This window comes from Cordyceps militaris (assembly GCF_000225605.1).
Source record: "Cordyceps militaris CM01 unplaced genomic scaffold CCM_S00001, whole genome shotgun sequence".
Lineage (NCBI taxonomy): Eukaryota > Fungi > Ascomycota > Sordariomycetes > Hypocreales > Cordycipitaceae > Cordyceps > Cordyceps militaris.
Genome location: NW_006271969.1, coordinates 3,968,225 through 3,995,141, shown reverse-complemented (window position 1 = coordinate 3,995,141; position 26,917 = coordinate 3,968,225). Strand labels below are relative to the sequence as shown.

The window sequence follows — 26,917 nt, the reverse complement described above, 5'->3', positions numbered from 1 at the left end:
GGCCAGCACCACCCGCACGCTTGGGCTTGGGGGCGCCGGGCAGGGGCTTGGGCTTGGGCAGGAAGCGGTCGACGGACAGGGTCTTTTCGGGGGCGATGAAGAACTTGTCGCCCTCCTTGAACGAGGTGGCCTGGATGCCCTCCGAGGGCTTGATGGTGAAGAAGACCTGGTTAATGGGGCCGAGGACCTCGTCGACCTTGCCAATGGCCGTCTTGTTCTCGAGGAAGATTTGCGCGTTGAAGTGCGGCACGGGCGCCTTGGGGTTGCTGGACTCGCAAACCATTTCGCCCTCGCAGGCGTGAATAAACTTGCCCATTTCTGCCGTCAAGTTAGTATGGTGCACTTTGCGGCATCAACACCAGGACTGCGTAGAGTCGTTCTGGGACGGTTGCCGTTGGGGGGAAGGGTCGTTCGTACCTTGGACAGTGGCAGGCGGGCCAAAGTCACGCTGGGTGTAAGTACCACGGCCTATTGTCAAGTGGTTAGTGAGCGCTCGAGGGAGAAAGTGGTCGGGCTTGGTGTCAAAGGGCCTCTCTTCTGCAATTGGGTCTTCTGCCGCGTCGTGGCGTGGCCCAGTGTCTGTCTGGTGCATCAAGTCCGCATTGCGCGCTGCTAGTCACCTCCCAGCATCGACTGGCCAATCCCACACGACAGCTTCAGACACAAAATGTACATTGCAGTAGCGAGCGACCTCAGAAAGAACACCAACCCCGTCCTCGATGCAAGGACGTACCACCACCGCCGCGGCCACCACGGGAGCCGCCTCGGAAAGACATGATGTTCGATGCGTCGACCGTCGACTGTTTTCGATTCGGTTGGGAGAGGGAACTGTTGTTTCGCGGGAAATCCGAATATTCCCCAAAGAAACTCGACGTTCTTTCGTCCACGAATGCCGGGTATTTTTTACGGGTGAAGAACGGGCTTCAGTGTGGAGGTTGAAAACAGGAAAGAGGACCGCTTGGCTTGAAGTCGTCTCCAGCAACTTTTTTTTGTGTGAAAATTTCCTGGCGTCTGCTGCAGAGGTGGAAGGCTACTTTTTTTTTGGTGTGTGCAGGCTATGATTGGCTGAAACGGAATTACCATTCGGCCGCCGGGAGACCCACTCCCTTTGGTCTCATGTCAGACATGCAAAGTACTTTCTGCTCAAAATCCCATGGCATTTCATAGCGCTTCTAACTCTCGAGGCGTGACTGGGCCATCACACCATTCTCACGGACTGACTCGAAAGTCTAATGAGCCGTTGTCATTGAGCAAGTCTCTTAGAATGGTAACGTCTTCAATTAGAACTGCCAATTCAACACTGCCCAAGTGAAAAAGATGTTAGTCTTGCCAGGGAGGAAGAGTCCATTATGCAAAAAGATTCTGCGAGAAGAAGCGCAAAACAGATGGGGCAAGGCGCACCAGTCGAACTCGACATTGGATCTCGCACCCGGCTGCACCCTCATTCACACGGCCTATTTGCGGCCAAGGCATCTTACAGCCCCGACGGGAGAAAAACAGTCATCCAGTCGGGCGGCCGTATCCGCGTCGCCGAGACCCAAGCGCTTGCTTACCGCACGCCTGGTGGTTGGTTCCGCGCCTGCACGACATGACTGTGGAACAAGTGGCCAGACACTTAGCAGAGCGGCAACCCGCTGGACACGCTGCGGCCGTCCCTTGTCAAGCGATGAGAAGACGAGTGTGGCTGGCTAGACATGGCGAGCCATGACGGCCGCCGCCGAACCATGTGGGCTTCCTGCGCCGCCCAACGAGCATATCCGCGATAGTCCGACCTTGTCAGACGTACTACCGGCGCAAGTGCGCGCCAACGAAGAGGCGGTGAAAGATTGCTTGCTCGGGGCGTGCCGGCCGTGTCCAAGGACCGGTTTGTACCGACCAATTTACGCACGGCCACTTAGCGCGAGAACAATCATGGTTAAGAATGGTTAAATTACTGCACTCATTGAACTGGGAAGACGGCAGGTCGTACATCAGTACTGAGAGTATGTAAAGTATCTTCAAGCGTGATCTTCAAGCGTGGGTCAGGGCTCGACGATAACTTGGCCTCGTTACGCCAGGAAAGTATTTCCGCAGTTGCTCCCTGGAGCTCATCTTGACACGGCGCTGTCTCGATGCAATGCTCCTTGACAATCAGGAACAGTGGACAAGACGTAACGGTGTTCACTTGTATTTCAAACTGCCGACACAGAATGCGCAGAGAATTGGAAAGCTGTAACCTTCTAAGCACTAACTAGCAACACAGGCAGATACACAATCTGCCCCTATGCCCTCCCAACACAACAATCTCTGCGTACAGCCCCCAAAAAGATGCTTCCCACCGAACCCAAGCGTTTTCTCCTCCCTGGCTCCCGCGGCATATACTATACATGAAAGCAGAGACTATGGAAGATTTGCATCTGGCATAGACAAACAGATAGGAAATATTGAGTAGACAAAACTCGTCTGAAAGAAGGAAGCTGCCAAAGGAATTCAAGGTGTGTGGGTGTAAAATAAGGGGAAAAGCAAGAAAAAGAAAGTAGAGCGTCATCAGTCAAAGAGTGTCAAGGCCGTAAATGTCAAATCTCATGCCGTAGCATTGGTCGCGTTTCCATCCGTGGTGGAACTTCCCTTGGGGAATCGGCCGGGAATGTGGAGGTTGGAAATCGTCACAATGCTGTCGGTTCGGTGGTCTTGGGGCCTGATCGGGGCCTTTGGGAGATCCTTGCCAGGCGGTGTTTCGGAAGACGTGATATGGGCGGTCGCCTCGGCCTCGGGAACCGCCTGCAGAGCCTTATTCTGAATGGCCGCTGGGGTCTCCGACCGGGGAACGGCCTCGGTGTCGATAATGGCTGCCGTAGCCGCGGTCGCCGAGATGCTCTTGACCTCTTTGTCGCTGACGCCCGTCGCGTTATAAGTTTTGGTATTAATGGCTTCGTGGGAATTGGCTGCCACGGCAGCTTCGGGAATCATGCTGTGCGGCTCCTGGCCGTCACCGTTGACTCGGGTATCTGCAACTACAACTGGGACCACGCCATGTCCCGCACCTAGGTTACCGCCCTCCACCTCTCCGTGCTGCACCGGCTCGCTGGTATACGGGTTGACACCGTCATACTGCGCCTGCTGGTGAGCGATGGCCGCCTGGGACGACACTTCATCCATCGGGGTGTAGCCGGACCCGCCGCCGTATCCATAGCTGTCTTGGTAGGCGCCGTCATGAGATTGGTGAGATCCCGGCAGGGTGCCCGCCGCGGCAACCATATGGGCATCCGATGGATGTTCCGGGGCATCAGAGCTTAGGCTAGAGGGCGATTGAGGCGCGTGTAAGCCGCGCTGCGTCATGACTTGAAGATCGGATGGAAACCGCCCACCTGGTTCGGGTCGCCTAGGAGCCGCGTCGGCGCGCGCGGTGGGGTTGGTGTCGACTTCGCCACCGGTAAAGGGTTCCTCGTCCTCGTCATCGAGCCCGTCGCTACTGGCGGATCTTGCTGAGCGGCGTGAGGAGCGGCTGAGGCTTCTGGAGTGGGTACGGACGAATTGATGGCGTTCTTCGGGCGTCTTTTCGGTCAAGGCCTTGATGTCCTCATACCAGGCCAGCATGGTGTCGTGGCTTTCGGCGCGAAAGACCCAGGTGTGGCCGCGGTGCAAAGTGCCGGTCTGGCGGCCTTTGAGGATAAACTTGGAGGAGGAGCTTCCGTCTTCTGAGTGGGAGCCAACTTTCTGTTCAGGTAGGTAGAGTGACATGACGGGTGCTTGGTTCTTGTCTGCCGACTTGAATTCATGAAGGTGAGTAGAAGAAAGAACATACCTACATGGCATTAGTACATGGCGCACGCGTGCGTTGGGTCAAGGTACTCACCAGCCAGCTGTGTAGCTCTTGAGGTACTTGCTCTTGCGCTCCAGCAGCCCAGCACGGATCTCCTGGGCCGACAAGTGATCTTGGCCAGGGTAGTGGATTTGGTCGGGGGCACGCAGAGGCATGGTAGGATCAACGACTTGATCTTCGTGTGTGACAAAGTGAATCCATTCCTGGTCTTTTGGCATGGCGATGGGGCCTTCACGCAGCTCACCGACAACGTTCAAGGCGTTGTCGGCCTCTCGCTTGAGAATGCCTGCATAGGCATTGTACGCTTTTTGGATCTCGCCAATAACGATGGACTCGAGCTCTCTGCCAGAACCCTCAAGGTTGAGGTAGGCCTTGTAAAGAATCAGAGGTGTGCGTACTGATAAGAGGAAAAAATTGGACGTACCTGGTGCAAATAGTTTTCCTCGTCGATCTGGCGCTCAACCTGGCGGTCGACGGCAAGGCGGAGAAGGAAGGGGTCCTGCTTGCCCGTGGTTGAAGAAGCGTCGACGTCACTCTTATCGAGGACATCGGCCAAGGAGCTGACGGCCTTTGAGGTGGCGTTCATCTCCTTTTCTACCCCATTTTTGAAGTCGCCAGAAAGCTGCTTGATTTCCTTGATCTTTTGCTGCAGATCGCTTCGCAGGCCGGTGAGGGCGAGGATAACGTCTTCTTCAATCTCCTTGGCCTTTTGGGCTTCCTGGACGGCAGTCTTGTTGTACGAGCGCAGAAGCTGCAGCGCGTCATCGATGCCGGCGGACTTGAGGAAGCTCTCCGGAGTAGGCACGTTGTTGACAGCATTGTTGAGCTTAGTCAAGGACTTGGCGCGCTGCTCATAGTGGCTTTGAATTTCGCGAAAATAGGCAATCAAGTCCTTGAGAAACTTTCTCCAGGCTGTGAGAGAGACGTATTAGCGAGGCTTGTCCAATTGAGCGGTTGCGACAGCTTTAAAGGCTAGACAGGCGCGTGTCGCACAGGCGCCACGGTTAGGGATGGTGCGGCGCATTGCACCAGACAGGGCTCGACTTACTCTGAAATCTCTCGGCAAGAGTGTTGGTGGGATTGCCCGAGGTCGGGACGGGGCAGTAAAAGGCGCTGTGGCCCTCGTCGCGGTCGGAGGAGGAATGGAGAGCCAAGCTGCGGACGCTGCCAGCTCTGTTGCTGCGACGACTGGCGCTACGACTGAGGCTGCCGGTGCGGCGAATGGAGGCTTTCTTGCGGAGGGTGTTGTTCCTGCTGGGGAAGTTGTTGTCGTCACCGGCAGCATAGCTGCTGATGGAGGCGGTGCGCTGCATGGCGAGCTTGTTGTTTGGGCGATGACCGTCTACGATGGAGCTGCCGCGTTGGCTGGCGTCCCACTCTTCGGTAAAGCGGCCAGAGGGCTGTTGAAAGTGGTGGCGAGGGTCGGGAGGACTTGTGCCGTAGTCAAGAGGAGCAGGATGGGAGGCGTACTCGAAGTAGCTGGTGGGCGGGTGGTGGTTGTGAAGCTGGTGTTGAGGATCGTGGACGGCGAGCGAGCTGGGTTCTGTGGGATGATGTAACTGACGAGGGACGTCAGCGTCCATGGCGGAGATGACGGCAGTATTATTAAGCTAAAAGAGAAAATAAAGGTGTGAGTGAGCTGGCGCAGTGCTGTAGGTTCATGCGGCCGTGCGTAGCAGTACTTGGCTTGGGGTGGTGGCAGTAGCGGTTTCGGCAGAGTCCAAACCGCCGGTGCCAATTGGGGAGCGGGAACGGAGGTCAAGGCCAGTCGGTAGAAGCGAAGGTTTGGAGAAGAAGGACGGAGAGGAAGGGATCCGCCGTGTTGGTTGGGAGGCAGCGGCACGGAGGTTGCAGGGTGGCGATGCGATGATGGCGAGGCGATGGGGAGGGACTTGGAGGGAGTGAGATGGGTGGTTCCTGGAGGAGAGCAAGGGTGGAGAAGCGCGTCGAACTACTGACTCTAGCGGGACTGATGAGGTATCCAGTGGCCACTTAGGTCGGTGGTGGTGGGATACGGTCCATGGTTTGATTCAGGAAGAATCAAGGCAGCCAGGAGATGGCGGGGAAGGTTGCCTTTGACGCAATGATTATCGTGGATGCTGAGCCTGTGCAACCTGGGTGTTTGACTGTTGGTAGCAGTAGTTTACCTACCTAGGTACTAAGTTGGGGGGCTACAAACTGCGAGGAGCAAGCTCGGCTGCTTGCGAGTGGCTGCGACTGGCAACTGCCATGGCAACAGTGAGGCACCGGTTTTTACAGGGGCATTGGAAGCGCTAACGCAAGTACCTACTAACAGGTACTAAGGTAGGTACATAGGTAGGTACCTACCGTAGGTACCCTGCTGTAATCTGGCCATTGCTGGTCTTGAGTGCTGCTGCGTCAGGTCCCGCAACCGCCAAGTCGGGCCTCCAACAACCCCTGCTGAGTTGCACAGCCTGCCTGGAATCGTCTTGGTCTTTTGATCACCATTTGGTGCTCGGTGCCCAAGCTTACTGGTACCCAAATTGGCCATCTCGCTGCTTCATACAAACGCCTGCATTGCATACAAAAAGCATTAGTGATTCCTACCTGTTGTAGAAAAAACCCTAGATAAATTGAGATCCTCATGACACCAGAATATCCTCGGCTTCCGCTTTCATCGCTAGATAAACTTTTCAGCGCGCGCACAACCTGGTGCTGCAAAATGACGTATTTATGGGGCCCTTTGTGGCTTGGGCTGCCGTGGCGTTTCCATCGTTTCCATCCACGGCTTACCCACAACGCCCCGCCCAGCCGATTAACCGCTGCCAAAAGCGGACTTTGCCTGAGCGAAGCCACCAACGACGAATAGTTATCTCGCCATCCATCTACCACGCACTTGAACACATATTGTCTCGTTGCCGGCTTGGCACCGTCAACCATGATATCTGAGCAGCGAAGCCAGTAGCCGCGATGGTTGCATGGACCGCAAACAATGGCAGGCCACCGGCAACCTTGATGCCGCTCACGGTACAAATAGTGTTGCATCGCACATCGCAGTAGCGTGACAGGAGTTCACACGACATGGCCAAGAATCTCCTGGTGCTGTGTTTGCCCGAGTCCAAGTTGACGTTTTGCAACGAGATCGGAGTTGCCGGATCCAATCCATCGCTCTATGATCCGCCACAAGTTATTGCCCATTTCTTCGACTCGTTGCAAAATTTGGGGGCAAACAGCAATTATATCCAAAAAAAAAAAAGGGGGGGGGGGGAGCCGCTTTCACTTTACCAATCTTGACAAACCTCGTTTATAATTTACGGAACAAGCCCTGAGAGATAGATATAGATACCAAGGTGACGGAACTCAAACTCCATCTCTGTACCCCGCTCAAGCTACGTTATTAGCCCGCCAGCTCTCGCACATCTCCGAAGAAGAGACAGAAAAAAACATGCACCATCAACTGCTCCAGGGCTGCCAAGACCGGCTAATTAAGTTACTGCCCACGCCTGTCCCTTGGATGACGTCGTCGCAACCACGTGCCCCAACAGGGTTTGGGCGGCTATCAAGACACATCAATCCATCCATTGCGGCGTTCGTAGTCAGATAGGTTGCCCAGCTAGAGGCCCATCGTAGAAGCTAATCATTTTTTACTCAAGCTTCTAAATATCAAGTAGCTTCTCCTCTTCCGAGTCCTTCTGCCAAAAGTGGCTTAGTCACCAGTATCGCAGGTCATCCCGATGCCAAAATCACAGACGTCCGTTCCTGCAATTTACATCCCGCACGCAATGACAGCTATTTCACAGTCGCATCAGGCGCCAAATACAATTTTCGACTGTACTATAATTATCAGAATGCGCACTAGGGACTATTACCTATCATCTTTTGTAGATTCCGGCCGCTTACCAGTCTACAACAACCCCTAGCAAAAGCTCTCTTCAAGCTCAGCTACTCAACTCTTGACCTAACATACTGCTGGACGCACCACTTTATAATTACACAATAGCCATGCGCTGCATACATTCACCAACTCACATGGCACTTCAAACGTACCCAACAGCCCCTTTCCCAAACCTCTCGCCTCTCGCGGGCCCAGATCTGGCACGATGATCGGCTCCGCAAACTGCACATTTCCTCGCCACATGCCACTCGCTGTCCGCACAAAAGGCACCTTTTTGGTATCTGCACAGATGCCCGGCTTTCGCGGCGGCACGTACACCATGTGGAACACCTCCAAATCATCGCCGTCGCAGTCCTTGATATCAATGAGCATGTGCACCCCTGCAACGGCCAGCGTGCGGCATGCCGTCACAAACGGAAACATTTGGCGCGACAGTTCAAGCTCGAAGCTGCGTTTCTTGTGGCGGCGCTGATTGTAATGGTATGTGGAATTGCGTTCCGCTTGTCGCTCACCAGGATTGTTGCAGTGCTCCTCGTCATCATCGCACGCCCCTGACCGGCAGCGCTGCTCCCAAAGGCAGGTCTCGCACTTTCCACTGCGTCGAAGCACCGACCAAGCTTCCTGCATCTCGTGTCTCATGTCAAAGAATCGCAGCCCGTCCGCTGGCAGGTGTTTCTGCGCAAGGTCCTGACGCTGCCGCCGGAACTCGGGACCGCCCTCTCTTGCAGTAAAGCTCATGTGAAGAATGACGTCGCTCACGCTAGCAAAATCAAAGCGGTTATTTTCCTGAGGCAGCTCAAGACGCCACCGCGATACGGCACCTGAGTACTCGAACGGAAGGTAGCGTGCGTCCCCAAAGTTCACTTCAAAGAGACCAGAGTCGTTTTGTCCCGTCGACGTCGCAATGGCTTCCGTCCCAGCATAGCGCGTCGCCACGCAAGGATCATGGATGCAAGCTCCTGGCGGCTTCTCAGCCTTTTTCTTGTCAGCGCAGCAGCAGTCGCCGCACGTCTCCATCTGCGGACTCTGACGGATCGAGCTGTGTAGTTGCTGTAGCTTGCAATGAATACCCGTGTACGGTCCGGCCACGCACGGAATAGTCAAGGAAACCGTTTTGATGCGACGCATATAATGTCCAGGATAGTCGAGGTCAAACAACCACTCTGGAATATCCATCTCGCAGTAGCCGGCTGATTTGAGCATTACGAAGCTAGCCGGGAAGTGCAGCCGCAGCGAGATATGCTTTGCCAACTCGTACTCGCGGCAGTTCTTATTCATATACGCCCTGTCCAGTGATTGAACCGCCACCTCGAGCTTCTCGCCCGCTAGCAACCCTGAATGGAGACTGTCCCAGACGGCCGCCGACGAGGGAATCATGTCCAGTGTCGAATCACCGAGCTCGTACGCCGCGGCTTGCTGTGCTTCCTTGGCCACCTCTACGGCCGCAGAAAAGGTCTTGCGGTAGAGTGCGGCATTCTCTTGCTGCAGATACAGGTACAGCTCGTACTTGGAAAACTTGTCGCGCAAAAAGTCTCGCACTTCGGCCTGGTGCTCGATGTTTCTCTCCGTATTGTTCAGCTCCCTACGCGACACCTCCAGCCGACGCCGGGCGGCAAGACGCTGACGTTTGATCTGCTGAATCTCGTACGTAATCACGTCGCACTGGTGCTGCCACTCTTGCAGGCGTCTGTCCCAGCTGCCCTGTGTATTCTGCATTCCGGCGTTGGAGGTGGATATGTCGGCCACCGTATTGAGGATGCGAGCCGCGGCGGCGAAGCCGGTGCCCATCTTGACGCCCATGGGCATCTGCTGGAACTGCAACGGGCTCCCGGCAACGCCAGCCACTCCAACCCACATGTCGGGAACGCTGGCCATGCCTTGACCGATGCCGTCCGAGACGTTGGCACTGGTTCGGCTAGCCATGGACGCTTCTGTGCCGAACAAGTAGCCCATTTCGTTAAAGTTGAGCCCGTCGGCAATCAGCTTTTGGTAATACTGTAGCCTGGTCAGCGCCCCTTGCATCTGCTTGTCCAGCGCTTGGACATCCCAGTCTGCAGCCCGGTATTGGTTTTTGGCAATGTCAAGGCCGAGCTCTGTCATTTGGCGCTCCTGGGAAGTCCTGATCGAAGAGAGCGCTTCAGAATCCGCCTTTTCAATGGCAGAGAGCAGGGCAGAACCGGTGGCTTTCACAATAGCGGTCCACTGATATACCTTTGGCAAGATGGAGCTATACCGATACGCCTGCGAGCAGGAGTAGTCGCATAGTCCGTCACAGCCGCCACCCCCCGCCGTGCCTATATCGAATCGTCTGTGAGAACCCCATGTTGCGCGATCCCGTACAAGCGCCCCGTTGCGAAGCCGGCGGTTGTTGATGCCGGCACGAACCATGCTGAGACCCTCATCGACGGCGTCAAAGAGGCGTAGAAGCCTGGGGTTCAGAGCAGGCTCCGAGCTTTGGAACGTGGCGAGAGTCATCTTGCCTCGTGTTAGATCGACGGCGGCGATATTCTTTGGCTTCTTGCCCAGAATCTTGGCCGCTACGCTGAGCAGGGTGTCGGCTTGCTGGTCTGCCTCTAGCGAGTTGAGACAGCGAACGCTGCTGGCCCAGGCGAGTAATGTCTCGACGTACTCCATTGTCACCGCTCGCCCTATAGCTTTGGCGCGCCGGACCGGGCCGGTGGGACAACACGTACTGTCTTGCCGAAACCCTTCTTGCTCGGCGCTGGCAGCAATCTCTCCTTCCTCTTCGGCTTGGAGAAACTTGCCAAGTACAGCCGCACTGGAAAACAGGTCCGTGGATTTTGAATCGTCTACTTCCAACGAAATTTCTTCCAGAGCGCTGCTGCTACTCTCCGACGCGCAATTCATCCACGCATTTTCCCTGGACAAAGGATCGTACACTAGTTTCAGCCAGTGTGTCGAGGCTTGGTACTGGCAGTCTGTTCGTAATGACGATGCAATGACCATGCTGGTGCCGAATGTGCTCACTGGCACCAGTGGCGCTCCCTCGTTGAAATATAGAAAATATGGGAAAGCTGCCAAGTCGTCGATGAGTGGCTGCGAGATAGGCAACGCAGGCGGTGGGGAGCTCGGGACCGGCTCGGGAATGGGGATTGCGGTATCAGTGGCAATGTCGAAACGGAAGCCGGTACTTGTGTCGTTTTTAATGACGTTAAAGAGCAGCGAGTCAAAGTACCGCCCGCGGATATCCAAAAACAGAGTGTCGAGGTCGGCATCGACAAGAGGAATCCCGTCCGTTGAGCGCCGAGAGTCTTGCAAGACGCCTCTGTGCACCTTCATCCAACGTAAATGGACAAGCGGCTCCGACTGCCAGTGCAGCATCTTGGCTGTAGGCGTATCCCAATCTGACGTCGGGTCCGCTTGGATGGTGCGCGGATCAATCTGCGGGCTGCCGCCTGTTGAACTGCGCACACCGGGCACGTTATCGTGCAGGTCTGCATTCTGGGAGGCGGCAATGTCGGCTGGGTCGAACCGGAGATTGTCTTCGAGCCAAAAATAATACTCATCAATGGTGGGCTCATGACGATGTCCACAGTCGCAGCAAACGAGAGGCTGTTCTGTTCTCCGCTCATACGGTAGAGCATTGGGGGGACCTGAAGCTGCTACACGAATAAACCGGACTCCAAGACGAAGAGCTGCTTCCACCCAGAGAGGGATAGACTCAAGTGACGAGGAACCAGGAAGAGAACTTTCCAGTGAGATGGGTGTGATGACTGTTGTGCTTTGTTCGCCTTCGCCGTCTCCAGTGTGAGCGACAACGTCTGAGTGCTCTGAAGCTGAGTTTGAATCTGGAGCTTCAAGCAGGGCCTCTGTAGAGCCACGGCCTGGTTTGAGGGGCGCGGCGGCATTGATGGGCTGCACCGGAGCCAACCATGTTGGCATACCACTTCGATCTGGCTGGCCCATTAAGCTCAACCCTCCATCTAGAGCCTGACGCTGAACTCCCAGGGTGAACGCCTGCACCGAAGTCAGAGACTCCCTACCTGGCTGGGAAGGAAGAGCGCCTGTTCCGCCCCAATTCATGTTTTGGGCCAAGGTGGCCACAGTGGAGATGCCAGACTGGAGCGCCTTGTCGAGGGATTTGTAGCCTTCACTTTTGGACAGCTTCTTCGTTTCATCCCATTTCAGCCAGTTTTCAGAGTACCAGGTGCGTCTCTGATGTGCCTGCCATTTCTCAAAGGTTGAAAACTCGCAGTCCCATAGTTTGAGAGTCTTGGAGTCGATGGGAAGCTCGGCTTCGAGTCCGAGAAGAGCCCTATGCACAAGACGCTGTGCCGCAGCAACAAGGTCATTGACACGGGTGGTTGTTTCACGAATATCGACTGCGACATCCAGCAATAGATGATCTGACACTTGCTCCGCTGAGTATCCATTGGAGCGGAGAGATTGGAGGAGGGCATGGCGGGCTCGAAGACGAAGGTTGTCACTCAGCCCGACGACCTGCCGCAGACGTATCTCGGCGTCCGTCTTGCTCAAGCAGCATCTCTGAACAAAACGAGTGAGGTTCACGTTACCAGCGACCCCGTCAACAGGTGCATTCGGGTCCGGGCTGGCAGACCAAAGAGCCGGCCGGCACAGTGCTAGTTCCGTAATGGGGGCGTAGAATGAGCGCATGACGTGAACGAGCCACCTGTTTGCTTTCCACACGCGCGTAGCCCACCTCTCATCACCCAGGACACTGAGATTCTGCGCGTCGGTGATTTTGAACAGCCCATCAGGGGGCGGCGCAAAATACTCGAGCACCAGCGGCGTGAGCATAATCTCGACGCCCAGGTATCGGAGCAGTTGGTCGACGGGCTGCGGCGAGTCAAACGTGACGTGGTGGAAAAACACCCAGAGCGCCGGCTCACATAGGCTTCGCACCTCGCGGCGGAGCGCGGTGTAGTCGAAAATTCTCTCGAACCAGTCAAAGAGGGCCGTCTGCCGCTTCTTGCTCGGCTGCACGCGCAGGTCCGTGTCCGCACTGGGTGGAAAGTAGGCATCCGTGACGGGGAGCGAGTTGAAGTCAAAGTCTGCGTGATGCGCTTTGTAAACGTTCGTCGCAGCGTCCCAGTAGTAAGACGTGCCCTGGAAACTCGTCGGGTTACTGAGCAGGTAGCCCAGCTCCGACTCATCCTCGCAGTGGGAGTGGCACGCGGACAGGCAGAACCGGCTCGCGAAGAGCACGGATTTGAAGGCGCGCTGGTATGTCCTGCGGATGTCTCGCAGGGTAGGGATGTACCTGGCGTTGATGACCCGCGTGCTGCCAGCCATGAGGGTGTATTGCATGATGTTGTGTTGCGGCCAGAGAGGGCCATCTTTGCACCGGATGTAGAGCGCAGACACGGGCACCTGTTGCAGGTAATGGTGCGTGTCTGGGCCCTCGAAAGACACTCTGACGCCCGTGTGTGACTTTTTCAGGTCGTCGTCGTCGTCAAAGTCGGGCTCGGGCTGCTTGTAGACAATAGTGAGCTGGTAGGCGCCAGGGCGCAGGGGAACCTGCTTAGAGTAGGTTTCTGGAATTTCGTTGGAGTTTGAGCCTCGGCTGAGGAGGGTCCAGGTCTTATTGCCGCGACGGAGGGTCATGGTCCACTCCTTTTTGCTCTCGCAGTCGCAGTGACAGAAGCGGTGGTCATGGTGGGAGTCGTGCGTGTGATGGCCCCCGAGTTCTTCATCTTCATGAAAACTTGACTGACGGTTAGAGTATTCATGGTGAGCGTTGCACGAAATGGCGAAGTGGTAGCAGCCGCCCTTTTCTACTATGAGTTCACCTTTCCACACCACAGAAAACGGCTCACCACCCGACAGGACGCGGCCAGTTTCTTGATCCAGGGCAAACCCGTTCTTGAACGAAACGAGGGACGACTGCGTGTCCGACTGTTTCAATGTCAACTCTGGCAGGACGGTGGCGATGGGAGTGTTCCAATCGTTGCACGCGTCACCCCACGCAGAAAGGCCACCACGGAGCTCCTTCCAGACAATGTGCGGATCGGCACCGACATAGTCACCTGCAATGCCAGTGCCTATGAGGCCGAGAAGAGCGGCGAAAGCGCCTCCGGAGAACTTGGGGCCCCATTGAAACTCTGCTGGGGGTGCGCCCGAGTCAATAGGATCCTCCCAAGGAGAAGAGGCTTTGTTTTCGTCGGCGATGAGACTCAACAGGACGCGCCAGGCGGTCTTGCTACCAATGCATTCGTGGTCGTGCTCGGCGGCGCATGCGCATTCCGCGGCATCGGATTGCGAAGCGGAATGCACGGCGTGGTGGAGATGCCGGGAAATGACTCTGCAGCGCTTGTAAAATGCGGCAACCTCTTTCTGAAAAAATGCGAACCTCTTTCTGACGCAGGGTTCTTGGACCATGTAGTCGGCAGCGTCGTTGAAGTTGGTGAACAGGAGCGCAAACGGAGCCAGCGCGGCGCGGGTCTGCCAGTAGAGCGTCTGCACCGCAGACGCCTCCTGGGTGTTAAGTTGCCGTGTGTCTCGCAGGAACCGGAGCACATCCTCGCCTCGCAGCGGCAGCTTGACGCGCAGCGTGGCTGACGCCTCTTCGTCCCCCGCTGGCGGCGCCTGGTACGAAAACGGCGAGCAGTGAGACTGCCAAAGCTTGGGCGACGAGTCGCGGATGGTCGTCGTAAAGTAACGGCTCTTGTGCGACACGTCACAGCCGCACTCTTGAAGGATGTCGGGGAAGAAGTGCTCGGCGAGGAATTGCAGCGAAAACAGCTCGTCGTGGGGACGGTAGCCGAGGTCTGCCAGTGTCGCCTCGATCTTGGGCCAGGACCAGCGCTCGGCATCGTCGTCGCAGACTTGTACCTGGAGAAGCTTGCGCCGTAGAGCCCAGAGACCATGCTTCTCGTCGTCTTCGGGAACATTGAGGGGATCATCGAGAGACTCGTCCTTTTCGGTGAGCGGAAAGGGGTCGTCGTCACGCAGGTGCTTTCGCGGGGTGAATAAGAAGAGGATTTCCCCGACGGTGAAGCGCGAGGCGTACAGTTTTGTCAGGATCTCGACGAAACGGATGGTGCATGTCGGCGTGGCGTACCACTTGGTCTCGATGAACCCGGCCAGCTCAGCCAAGGCGTCGAGATGGCTGGCGTTGATCTTGTTCCAGGAAGCAGAGCGCTTTTCGCACTTGTAGTGATGGATGGCGTGCTTTTCAATGCCTGCGATGAGGGATCTCACGGACCATTGGAAGCCGTCTGTCTTGGTGCCTTTCATAGACCAGAGGGACAGAATCTTGATTCTCTCATCCGGTTGCTCAGTCTGCTCGGAGGCAGATTCTGTGTCAGCCAAGGGCAAGCACCAGAGCTGAACCAGCATGAGAAACGAGGCCAGCTGTCGCAGAAACTCTGGGTTCACGTTTGTTTCGGTAAACAGTTTGAGGACCTTGCATATGTCTGCGAGGACCTTCATTGTGATCGATGGCCCGCGGCCGCGTCGGAGACTTTTCCAAAGGCGGGCAAAGATGAGGAGCTTGAGTAGCCCGCCTGCCTGGGAACGTTCCGTGGGGAACGAGAGGACAAGGTCGTCGTCGCAGCACGGTAGGCATTCTGGATACTCGGGGTACGCCTCCCCAGGACCGAACTCAACGAAGCCGCTCTTGTGCAATTCAAGGAACTCGCAGTATGTTATACCGGCCTGAGAAATAAAGGCCGATACTTGAACAGGGACGGCGTGGGAGGTGTCCTTGTTGCCGCGCAGCACCGTACCGAGGAGCTCCACGGCTGTGGCACTCGTCATTTTGCCCTGATACACAAATGCAGCTTCTTCCCACGAAATGCCGAGGTACTCGAGCGCGATATCATACCGAACAGGAAGACGCCATGTCGACTTTTGAAACGCCTCTGGCTCTTTGGACGCATCGAGCGCGAACTCGGTGATGTCGCGATGAAAAACGCGCATGAGTTCAAAGCGTGAGGTTCCCACAGCGCCCAGGTACTGGCGGGATATATCCAAGCCCTGCGAATAAGGAAGATCCGGTCCAGCCAACGAGGAGGCGAGTGTGGCATACACACTGGGCTGGTCCTGGGGAAGATGGGGCGACGAGTGCTGCGGGAGCGCCTTGAGAATATCATCTTCGCCGAGGTCTGTTGGGACGATGAGCGGCGTGGTTCCTTGCACGTCAATGCTCGCAAGACCGGCATTGGTCGTGTTGTAAAGCGCGCCAGAATTCGCTGCCAAGTCGGACACCAAGGACTCTAGATTCTCATTGACGATATCAACGGAGGGGAGATGGGTGCCCAGGTTACTGGCAGTCACATGGAGGGTTGACAATGGCCCCCGTCGCGTGGCCAAAACATCGCCGACGGTTTGCGTGCCCGAGGGCAGTTCGAGGAGCTGCTTCAGGTAATGGAAAGGGCCAAAAGGCGACAAGTGGCATGGAGGCTCGCAATTCACCAGGTCCCCTGGATTGACTGCGCTGAATGTATATCCTGGTTCTGGGTCGGGGCGTCCTGTTTCTGAAGGCAGCGCGTCCGCCTTGGTGAAGATCTCTCCGGCACGGGGAAACGCGACCGTACCGGCCATGGCGAGCGGAAACTGGGAGGAGCCGACCAGCTTCACCCTTTCCGCGCTCGTGAAGCCTCGCGCATGCAGAGCTTCCATGTACGAGAAGCGTAGTTCCTTGCTGAGACCAACCAGGTCTGTCATGCGATACAGCGTCCACAGCGTCTTGAGGGCGAGCGTGACAAACAAGGCGATTCCCTTGTCTTTGAAGATTTGCAGGGCCTGCGCCTCGTACTGCGCAAGTGCGGTGGCGTCCAGATCGGACCCGAGGCGGAAGTCGGTCTGGTTCAGGAAATTCACCAGGACGTCTTTGCCGAGCGTGCCGGTCCATGTTGGCACAGCCTGCGGGGGTGGCAAGTCGCCGAGTGACTGCGGCGCGGGCGACGTGAATAAGACCTTGTTGACGTCCTGGACGAACGTATGTACGCGGTCTTTTAGGTCGCCCAGGAGGTAGCGCCTGGGCAAGAGACCATCGTGGCGCTGGAAAAACTCGAACCACTGCGCTTCGGTCACGCTGGAGAGGTCTGTGACGGTTTGAATCACTACGCCGAGGCCAGCTCCGGACGCTGGTGGAAGGCGCAAGTCTGTCAATATTGCTGTAATCAAAGCCTCCTCTCCTGGTGCGATGACTTCCAGGATGACGGTGAGGTAGTCTTTTGCCTTGGCGGGCGGATACCACACTTTTTCAGGCAAATCCTGGTCAGCGCCGGGGAACTGGAGCCAGTCGGCCACCAGGGCCTTGACACTCGCATTGGCAGCCGGCTGCACCTGTTCCGGGAGCGCGTTCCGGACAGAGGCCTGCAGGGCGACGATGCGCCGGACCGCCTGCCGCTGGTTGATATCGGCCGCTGGCACGGCCTTTAGCGAGGTGGCGCACCGGATCAGCCCGTCGAGCGTTGATATCGGGCCCAAGACGCCCTGATCAATGGCGGAACCGAGCGAGTTGGTGAGGATGTCGCTCGAGGTGGTGAGTAGAATTTTGAGGCGGGTGTCAAAGTCTTGCGAGATGGCGTGGGTGAGGGTGAGGGCGTAGAAGTAGGCGGCGGGCACGGTGAAGCTGGGATCGAGGGCGGCGCCGCTTGTGCCGGAGACGGGCATGGACGGGACCGACACCGAGGTGGAATGCTGCGCACTGGACTGGACGGGCACGTTGATGACGGCCCGGGTCGCGGCAAAACTGTAGAATTCCGCGTAGACGGCGAAAATGGCCGAGTAGACGTAGTTGGCGAGCCGGATGCCGTCTGAGGTGCGCAGAGCGTAGTATGAAGCGCGGTCGCCCTCGAACTTGGTACGCGACTGGTCCGTCTCTTGGGGGAGGATTTTTCCGCCCGCTGCGGCAAGAGTAAACATGTCTTCAAAGAAGACGGTATCGGTCTTTACCTTGTAGATATCCTTGTCCCACGAGGGATACGGCGCAGAGGGCGGCGGGTCGAGCAGCCGGTTATTGACCAGCTCTGCAGCGACCTGTCGTGCTTGCGCTGGTGATAGATAGACCTTGATATCTTCCAGCGAGGGGGCCCCGACGGGAGAGTCTTTGCCGAGAACATTGTCGATGGCTTTGACCATGTAAGCGAAGCTGGGGGGCGTGCCATCTGCTGCTGGCGAGTAGAGTGTGGTCCCCGGGTCGAGCGCAACCTGGGGAACGTCAATGGACAAGTACACGGCCGCCTCTCTCGCGATGTAGGATGTTTGTTCCGGCACGAGGTGCTCGTTGGCGACTTGCACGTTGAAGTCGACAACTTGCTGGCGACTGGAGACGGTGGGCTGCGGCGAGTCCTGCGTCAAGGTCAGGCGGACGTCGTAGGACGTCGGCGTGGGATACTCCTTGGTGGGCTGCTCTAGGCCAGCCCTGTTGATAACGATGACGGCTGTGGCGACTGAGGACGTGCCAAGCACGGTGCCCTTGATGGAGAAGTGCTGGATGATGCTGGGTTGAAGCGTGGGCGGGTCGCCGGGGACCACGGATAGCGGCGGGATGGGGGTCAGGGCATCGACCGGTTGGTCGGCCAGACCGGTCGCTTTTCCGAGCTCGCGATCATGGCCGGTGCTGAAGACGGTCCTGTCTGAGGCGGTGATGGTGATTTGGTTGAGAGCGGCCCGGAAGGCCGAGGCTGTGACGGGGTGCGTGGGGACGATGCGCACAATAAGGAATTCTGATTTTGTCATTTTGGATGATGAAAGATTCTGGGCCGATGTAATAGTACAGAGAGAGAGGCAAACAAGATGAAAATATCGGTTGAGGGGGAGACGAGCATGACCCTAAATGCTGCCATGATGAATGTGAGACGTTGACGGAGAGCACACGCCGCGAGCAGCAAGCTGGTAGCCGCATTGGGAGCTGCGCCATGAAACAGAAAAACAGCCATGGAGAAAAAGTAAGTTTTGGAAATGGCTGGCAGCTGAAAGCTCTGATGATTTTCAGCCTTGGGAGGCGCATCGAGGGATGAGGCTGAAGAGGGTTAGTCGCGACGTTGTAGAGTAGCCAGGGCTCGCAATAGCGCGGCGCGCCCATCATCAGCCCTCGAATAACGTTTAAATAAAGTTACTAGAAATCGATGGGGGGCCGTACCGGCCCCGTTCTAGGCCGGGCAAGCGGGATGGCAACTGCCGGTCTGGCTTGGCGGTTGAGTGCCACCATTCCTAGCTGAGAAGCCTCGATGGGACAGCTGACTCCCTTGGTGAGACTACTGAACCAGCCACATGGGAAGAGGCGTGACTTCAGCTCGGAAACTAATCTGGTTGCATATTTCGAGGGTGATGGTCCGTGCCAATAATTCTGAAGGTGATGGACCGTGGTTGCTGATTGTGTTGCGACTTGTTTTTAAGCTTTATTCAATTGATGCGACAACAAACGAGCTTCATGAGCAAACGAGCTTCGCGAGCAAACGAGCTGCATTATTACCAAACCTGCTTCGTTCCATTACCGCCATCAATTACCACCATCAATTGCCACCATCAATTCACACAAGATGAACCCCTCTACTCCAGAACAAGACGACGGCCGCAATCCCCTTCCACCAAGCTCCACCAACGGCCGTGATGCCGGACAAAGCAGCCCTCCAGCCAGCACCGCCGAGCCGTCGAGTCCCTTTTCCTTTCCCTCCGTGCAGCTACCCAAAGGAGGCGGCGCCATCAAAGGCATCGGCGAGAAATTCTCCGTGAGCCCAGCGACCGGCACCGGCAATTTCTCCGTGCCCATCAAGACGAGCACCGGCCGCCCGGGCGGCTCCGTCGCCCTCAGTCTGTCGTACAACTCGGGCGCCGGCAACGGGAGCTTCGGCCTCGGCTGGCAGCTGTCCAGCCAGTCTATTGTGCGGAAAACAGACAAGGGACTGCCACGGTATCGGGACGAGGACGAGGGCGAGGACGCGGCCGATGTGTTTATGCTGTCGGGGGCCGAGGACCTCGTGCCCTGGCTGGACGTGCGCCCGGACGGCACCGTGTGCCGAACCGAGACACGTCGCGACGGGGGCAGGGTACTAGTCACCCGATACCGCCCCCGAGTGGACAACGGGGCGGTCAGGATAGTGAGAGTGTCCGACAGAGACACGGGCGAGAGCCACTGGGAGGTCAAGACGGGCGGCAATCTGACGACAATCTACGGCGACGGCGACGAGAGCCGCGTGTCTGACCCGCGGCGGCCAGGGCGCGTGTTTGAATGGCTGCCCTCGCGGTCCTATGACGACAAGGGAAACGAGACTTTGTATCAGTACAAGCGTGAGGACTCGTGTGGTGTTGACACGGCCAGCCTGTCCGAGCAGCACAGATCGGCACGGGAGCGCTCGGCGGCGCGGTACATTAAGCGCATCAAATACGGAAACACCGTGTCCAGCTTGAGCCCAGCGTTTACAAGAAACAACAACTGGCTGTTTGAAGTCGTGTTTGACTATGGCGAGCACGACCGTCTGTGTCCATCCGTGGAGGAGTGCACGCCGTGGCTGGCACGGCCGGATCCCTTTTCCACGCGGCGCCCGGGGTTCGAGGTGCGGACGCATCGCCTGGTTCAGCGGGTGCTCATGTTTCACCATTTCCCCGACGAGGCCGGCGTCGGACGGGACTGTCTTGTCGAGTCCTTCAACCTCGCGTACGATGCCGTCGGCCAGGATCCGTCCACCGGCCTGGCTGTGGCGTCCATGGTCACGTCAGTGACGCAGCAAAGCTGGCAGAGATGCGGTGACGCGTACAGGACCCAGTGCATGCCGCCGCTCGAGTTTCGCTACTCGGCCGCGCGGCCGGCCAAACAGTCGCGCGCGCTCAAGTCGGCGGCGCTGGCGAACCTGCCGGCGGGATTCGGCGGCGACTACCAGGTTGTCGACTTGCAGGGGCAGGGACTGCCTGGTGTTGTGCTGTCTGTCGACGGGAACTTGCTGTACGTGGCGAATCTCGGGAACGGACAGTTTGGTCCCGCGGAAGCCCTGCCGTCTTCGCCCGGTGCTGGTCGTCCGGGTGGTGAGCGACAATGGATGGATCTGGACGGTGGTGGAAAGATGGACCTTGTCCAGATGAGTGCACCAGATCCGGGGTTCTATAAGCGAAATCTGGATGAGGATTCCGGATGGGACACGTTTCGAACGTTTGCGTCATTCCCCAATCTCAATATGAGAGACGATAACCTCAAGTTTATCGACGTGACTGGAGACGGCATTGCCGACATTGTCATTATCGATGATACTGAATTGCGGTTTTATTCCGGGCTTGGTGACGTGGGATTCGGCACACCGTCATACACGTCATCGCCACTCGACGACGGGACTCTTGGCACCGGCCGTCTCTTGTTCTGGGACGGCACCGAGGCGCTCTACACGTCTGATATGACGGGCGACGGCCTGGCGGACCTCGTCCGGGTTCGCAACTCGGAAATATGCTACTGGCCGAATCTGGGGTACGGCAATTTCGGGTCCAGGGTAGCCATGGCGAACCCTCCGGTCCTTGATACGCCCGACCTGTTTAACCAAAAGTATATTATCCTCAGCGACGTGGACGGCTCGGGAACAATAGATGTTGTCTATCTTGGAAGCGACGTGCCCATGATCTACCACAATCTCTCTGGCAATGGCTGGAGCGACGGCACCCCCATCACTGGCTTTCCCGGCGTCAACTCGGCAACGAATGTGCAAGTGTCCGACCTGCTCGGTCGGGGAACTGGCTGTCTCGTCTGGTCGTCTGGTCTTCCCTCGGATGCGGGTCGTCAGATCAGATACCTTGACCTCATGGAGGCCGGCAAGCCGCATCTCCTGGTGGGCGTGGATAACAACCTGGGGTGGGAGACGCGCATTACGTATGAAAGTTCCTGCCAGTTTTATGCAAGAGATTTGAGCGCTGGTCGCCCATGGACTGCACGACTACCGTTTCCGGTACAGTGCGTGCAGAAAGCAGAGCTTGTCGATAGAGTGAGCAAGAGCCTGTTTACTACCAGGTATGCATACCATGACGGCTATTTTGATGGTGCGGAGCGCGAGTTTCGAGGCTTTGGCATTGTTGAGTCTTGGGATACGGAGCTGTACTCGAACCTCCAAGACGGTAACACGTCCAACATCAACAAGCAGTCCAACATGCCCCCCGTCTTGACCAAGACGTGGTACCACACAGGCGAGTATCTCAACGGCCAGCTGGTGACGAGATACGCTGACGTGCCGTACTGGACCGGCGATGACCACATACAGAGCTATGCCTCTCTAGCAGATCCTCTATTGCCTCTCTCCATCACCACACAGCGGCACGATGTTCCGTACACATTGAGCCATCAAGAGAGGCGAGAGGCGTGTCGCGCTCTGCGGGGGCAAATGCTGCGCTCAGAGTCATATACGATGGATGGGACCGCGTTGCAGAGCTTCCCCTATATTGTGCAAGAGGCGAACATCCATCTCGAGCTGCGCCAGCCTGTCGGCCCGAATCTCCATGCTGTCCTGTTTGTGCGCGGTAAGGAGACGCTTGAGCTGGCGTACGACAGAGCGCGCTATCGAGTTGGGTCAAGAATGCAGTTTGATCCGAGAATCTCGCATACCATGGTTTTGGAAACAGACTTTTATGGCAACGAATTGAGCTCCATGGCTATCTCATATGGAAGACGACACGCAGACTCTGATGATCGTCTGACGCACGAGGATAGAGTGGCGCAGATGCGCAGCCATGCCGTCCTGTCAACAGCAACATTCACCAACGCCATTGAGACTGAACAAGCGTACATTCTGCCTCTTGCTGCTCAAGCTCAGAATTATGAAATCATCAACATTGATTCCTGCCGAAACGGCCATCGGGGTGCCAAAGAAGCTGTCACATTAGAGGACGCCTTGCACATCGTCCAACGTCTGGCATCGGGAGCTTTCGACATTCCTTTTGAGAGTCTGACTGGGCCCTATCCTTCAGACACAACCATATATCGACGCTTAATTAAAGAGAGCTGTTCAATATATCGAAAGGATGACCTCAGCGGACCGTTGCCACTTGGCGTGGTAGAGTCGCTGAGTCTACCTTGGCGAAACTTTCAGCTGAGTCTCACAGAACATCAGGCTCTACACTACGTCCGAGCAGGCAAGGTGGAATCACATGAGCTCGAAAATCTTTTGATCAGCAAGTGCAATTATTCTAGAATAGCTGGCAAGTCAGGATGGTGGGCTTCCTCTGGACGAGCCTTCTTTGCTGCGGCGCGAGAGGCAACGCCTGCCCAAGAACTTGACGAGGCCAAGAAGCACTTTTTTACTGTTCGGCGCTCTCGGCCACAGTTTGACAGAGACGATTTCCCTGCCGAAGTGCTGTACGAGTACGACAAGTACGATTTGTTAATTCAACAAGTTCGGGACCCGTATGGGAACACAGTCACGGCAGGCGAGAGAAACATTGACCCGTCGCAGCCTCTTGTCAAGACGGGAAATGACTACCGCCTGCTGGCTCCATTCTTGGTTATGGACTCCAACAGAAACCGCTCAATGGCTCTCTTTAATATCCAGGGAAATATCGTGGCTTCTGCTGCCATGGGTAAGCCGGAAGAGAACCTTGGCGACTCCTTGGATGGTCTGAAGTCTGTGCTCGATGAAGACGAAACCCAGGAATTCTTCAATGATCCCATCAATTTCTCAAACAAGTATCTCTGCCAGGCCACAACGAGGACTATTTATGACTTCTTCTCGTATTATCGGACACGGCACCATGCACAGCCACGACCGAACTGGGTTTCGTCCCTGACCCGAGAGACGCATGAGTCGGATGTACCGGCGGATGGACAGAGTCGAGTCTTTGTCACAGTATCATACTCTGACGGGCTGGGCCGTGACATTCAGATAAAATCGCAATGTGAGCCCGGTCCGCTCACATCGGGCGTGGACGGTACGGTTGCGGATGCTGCCTCAGAGTCCAAGATCCAAAATCGATGGCTCACGAGCTCATGGACCATCTTTAATAATAAAAACAAGCCTGTCCGACAATACGAGCCATTTTTTAGTATGAGCCACGCGTTTCAAGACAAGGCCATCTATGGCGTCTCGTCCATCATGCTGTATGACGCTATCGCGAGGCCCATTGCCGTCATAGCACCAGATCATACCTGGACCAAAGTCAAACATGACCCCTGGGGTACAGAACAATGGGATAAAATGGACACTGTGCTTATTGAGGACCCCTCGACAGACGAGGATGTCGGCGGCTTCTTCAAGCTGCTCGCACGAGCGGACTACATGCCGACATGGTACCAGCAGCGCTGTAATGGCCAACTCGGAACGTTAGAAAAGGATGCAGCGATTCAATCTGCTATTTTCGCTAACACTCCTAGCAGTGTGCGGTTTGACTCTTTAGGAAGGGCGTGTGTCAGCTTTGAGGTGCTCCGAAACCCGCCGCAGCCAGCATCTACCGCTGGAGCAAAGGACCAGGTCTTGAGGCAACCGTCGTTTTTGGATGTACAGGGAATGCCGGCCAAGCTTGAAGATGTACTTGGACGGGAAACTGCCAGGAACTTCTATGCTATTGGGGGATGGATCATTAGTGAGACGCACATGGACAATGGAACAAAGTGGACACTGCCAGACGTCAGCGGCATCCCCATCTTAACGTGGAATGCCCGCGGACAGAGGTTCCGGACCGAGTATGACCGCAAAAGAAGACTTATTGGCTTGTACCTCGGCGAGGGCGACAAGGAATTCCTGGTTGAGACGGCCGCGTACGGTGAAACTCGGCCCGATCTTGACCTCTACAATGCCAATGGTCGAATCGTACTCGCCCATGATCAGAACGGTACCACACGGACGTACAAGTACGACTTCAAAGGAAATCTTGGCGAAAGCACGCGGCAGCTTGCATGCAACTACAAAGACACTCTCGACTGGTCAAGCCCGCAGAGGCCAGCTCTGCAAGAAGAAGAGTTTGTGGAAAGGGTGTCATATGATGCTCTGAGTAAGCCGACGAAAACCACACTTCCAGATGGCACGACAACTTGTTATCAGTACAACGAACGTGGCATGATTCAGAGCGTCAAGACCAAACTCGGGGACTCGGCTGCTGTGGAGGGCGTCATTGAGGACATTGAGTATGATGAAAAGGGGCAGCACAAAGAGATACGACAGGGAAATGGCCTACACACTTTGTTTGACTACGACAAGAAGACGTTTCGTATCCGACGGATTCAAACCATCAGGGTACGGAAAAGAACGTCAAGTGGCTCAAGAAGCCGATCACAGGGCGAAAGCTCAAGTGGAAGTGACGACACGGCCCCTAGAAGGCGACCGTCCGGTCGGAAGCGCAGAGAACATGTACAAGATCTAAACTACGTCTTTGATGCGCTGGGTACCATAACCCACGTCACAGACAAGGCATCGCAGCCCATCTTTTTCCGCAACCACCGGGTCGAGGCCTCGCAGGCGTTCAAGTACGATTCTCTCGCCAGATTGGTCGAAGCCACCGGGAGGGAGCACATTGGGCAGATGCAAATGGCGAGAAATTGGCACACAACCGGTCACGCAGCACCGAGCCCCGACGGACGCGTCGACCACGCGAATGACACCAAGGCCATGGGACGCTACGTAGAAAAGTACGTGTACGACGCGGTCAATAATATCCAGAGCCTGCAGCATGTCAACGTGACAGACGGGCAGTCTTACACGCGGCGCTACCACTACGAGGAGAGGAGCCTGGTGGATTCGACGCAGCGAAACAACCGGCTGAGCTGTACTCGGGTGGGCGATGTGACGGAGACATACCGCTATGAAGGCGCAGACAAAGAGGCTGGCAACATGACGGCGATGCCAGGGCTCCCGTGCATGGCATACGACTATGGCGAGCGGATGGTCCAGTCTGTGCAGACGCAGGGCAGGGGCGGCGAGGTGAGAGAGATGCTCTATTACAGATACGATGCGACGGGGAAGCGGACACGCAAGGTGACGGAGCGGCACACAGCGTCTGGAGAGGTGAGGATGACGAAGGAGACGATTTATATTGGTGGCGCGTTTGAGGTGTTCCGCAAGTACGCAGGGAGCGGGGAGGTGTCCCTCGAGGTGCACAGCCTCCGGATTAGCGAATCCGGGCGCCAGCTGCTCCTCGTCGAAAACCGCACCGTCGGAGGCGATGGCCGGGCACCCGGGCTGGTGTACCGGTACCAGCTCGGCAACTTTCAGGGCTCGGCCGCGGTCGAGGTGGACCAGCACGCCAACATTCTCTCCTACGAGGAGTACACCCCGTACGGCGTGTCCTCGGTGAGCTCCGTGTTCCGACCGACCGAGGTCCCGAAGCGGTACCGGTTCCTGGGGAAAGAGCGCGACGAGACGGGCCTCTACCACCTCGGCCTCCGGTACTACGCCCCGTGGCTCGGCCGGTTTGCGTCCGCGGACCCCAAGGGCGCAGCGGACGGGTCAAACCTATACCAGTACGCGCACGGGAACCCCAACATGCTGGCGGACCCGTCGGGCACCAACGCGAAGCCGCCGCCCGAGTTCGCCGGCTGGGACTTCAAGGACATCATCGCGCGCGCTAACGACCAGATCCACCTGCGCGAGCTCGACGAGCTCAAGGGCGGCGGCGCCATGATCCAGCAGTACCGCGTTGCCGGGCGCGCCGCTGCGGGCGACTTTGCCCAGTTCCTCAAGGGCTCCATCGCCCAGGGCAGCGAACTGTCGGTCAAGTTTGAGACGTACCTTGCCAACGCCAAGACGGGCGGGGTCAAGGGCTCTAGCTACATTGATTTCGTGTTTGCCGAGTGGAAGCTCGCGTACGAGCATAAACTGCTCAACTTTGCTAAGTACTCGGAAGACGGCTCGCTGGTGTTGGACAAGCTCAAGGACGCGTCGACGCGCATAATTGCGCAGCTCAACAAGCACACGCTCAACCTGGCGCAGCTCGGCGACGACTACGGCAAAGTGCGGCTCGCCGTCACGCTCCGCGGCCTTGACGGTGCGACAGAGCAGGGCGTCGCCGACTTCATCGGCGAGATGGGCAACATCATGAAGAAGGCGGGCCAGCTGGAGCCGCTGGTGGAGCGTGTAGACGCCCCCGCGCTGAAGGCCGTGTCGAACAGTCTCAATACGGGCACGCTGGGCATCATCGAGCGCGCGGGCGGCTTCGCCAAGTACGTCGGCACCGGGAGCAGGATCCTCGGGCCGCTCGGCGTGCTGGTCGGCGTTATGTCGATTCCCGCGCAAGCGCACGCGGCGACCGGCACCGGCGGCGGCGCGCAGAAGAGCATAACCAAGAGCGAGCAGGCCCAGGCCGGCATGGACCTGACCGCCAACGTCACGGGCATCGGCGTTTTCGCCGTCGGCGCCAAGGCGTCGGCG

At 56.9% G+C, this 26,917-nt stretch overlaps 2 protein-coding genes across 2 annotated transcripts; both read right to left on the bottom strand.

Moving 5' to 3' along the window:
• Positions 1-2,562: 2,562 nt before the first annotated feature.
• Positions 2,563-5,385, bottom strand: CCM_01246 (PH domain containing protein; the record flags this gene model as incomplete). The annotated part of the gene is made up of 4 exons (XM_006666402.1): positions 2,563-3,784; positions 3,836-4,173; positions 4,227-4,714; positions 4,851-5,385. The coding sequence occupies 4 exons, from the start codon at positions 5,383-5,385 to the stop codon at positions 2,563-2,565; spliced, it is 2,583 nt and encodes an 860-aa protein (XP_006666465.1).
• A 2,084-nt stretch (positions 5,386-7,469) lies between these two features.
• CCM_01245 (insecticidal toxin complex protein) lies at positions 7,470-18,329 on the bottom strand (the record flags this gene model as incomplete). The annotated part of the gene is made up of 2 exons (XM_006666401.1): positions 7,470-7,522; positions 7,811-18,329. The coding sequence occupies 2 exons, from the start codon at positions 18,327-18,329 to the stop codon at positions 7,470-7,472; spliced, it is 10,572 nt and encodes a 3,523-aa protein (XP_006666464.1).
• Between the last annotated feature and the right edge of the window lie 8,588 nt (positions 18,330-26,917).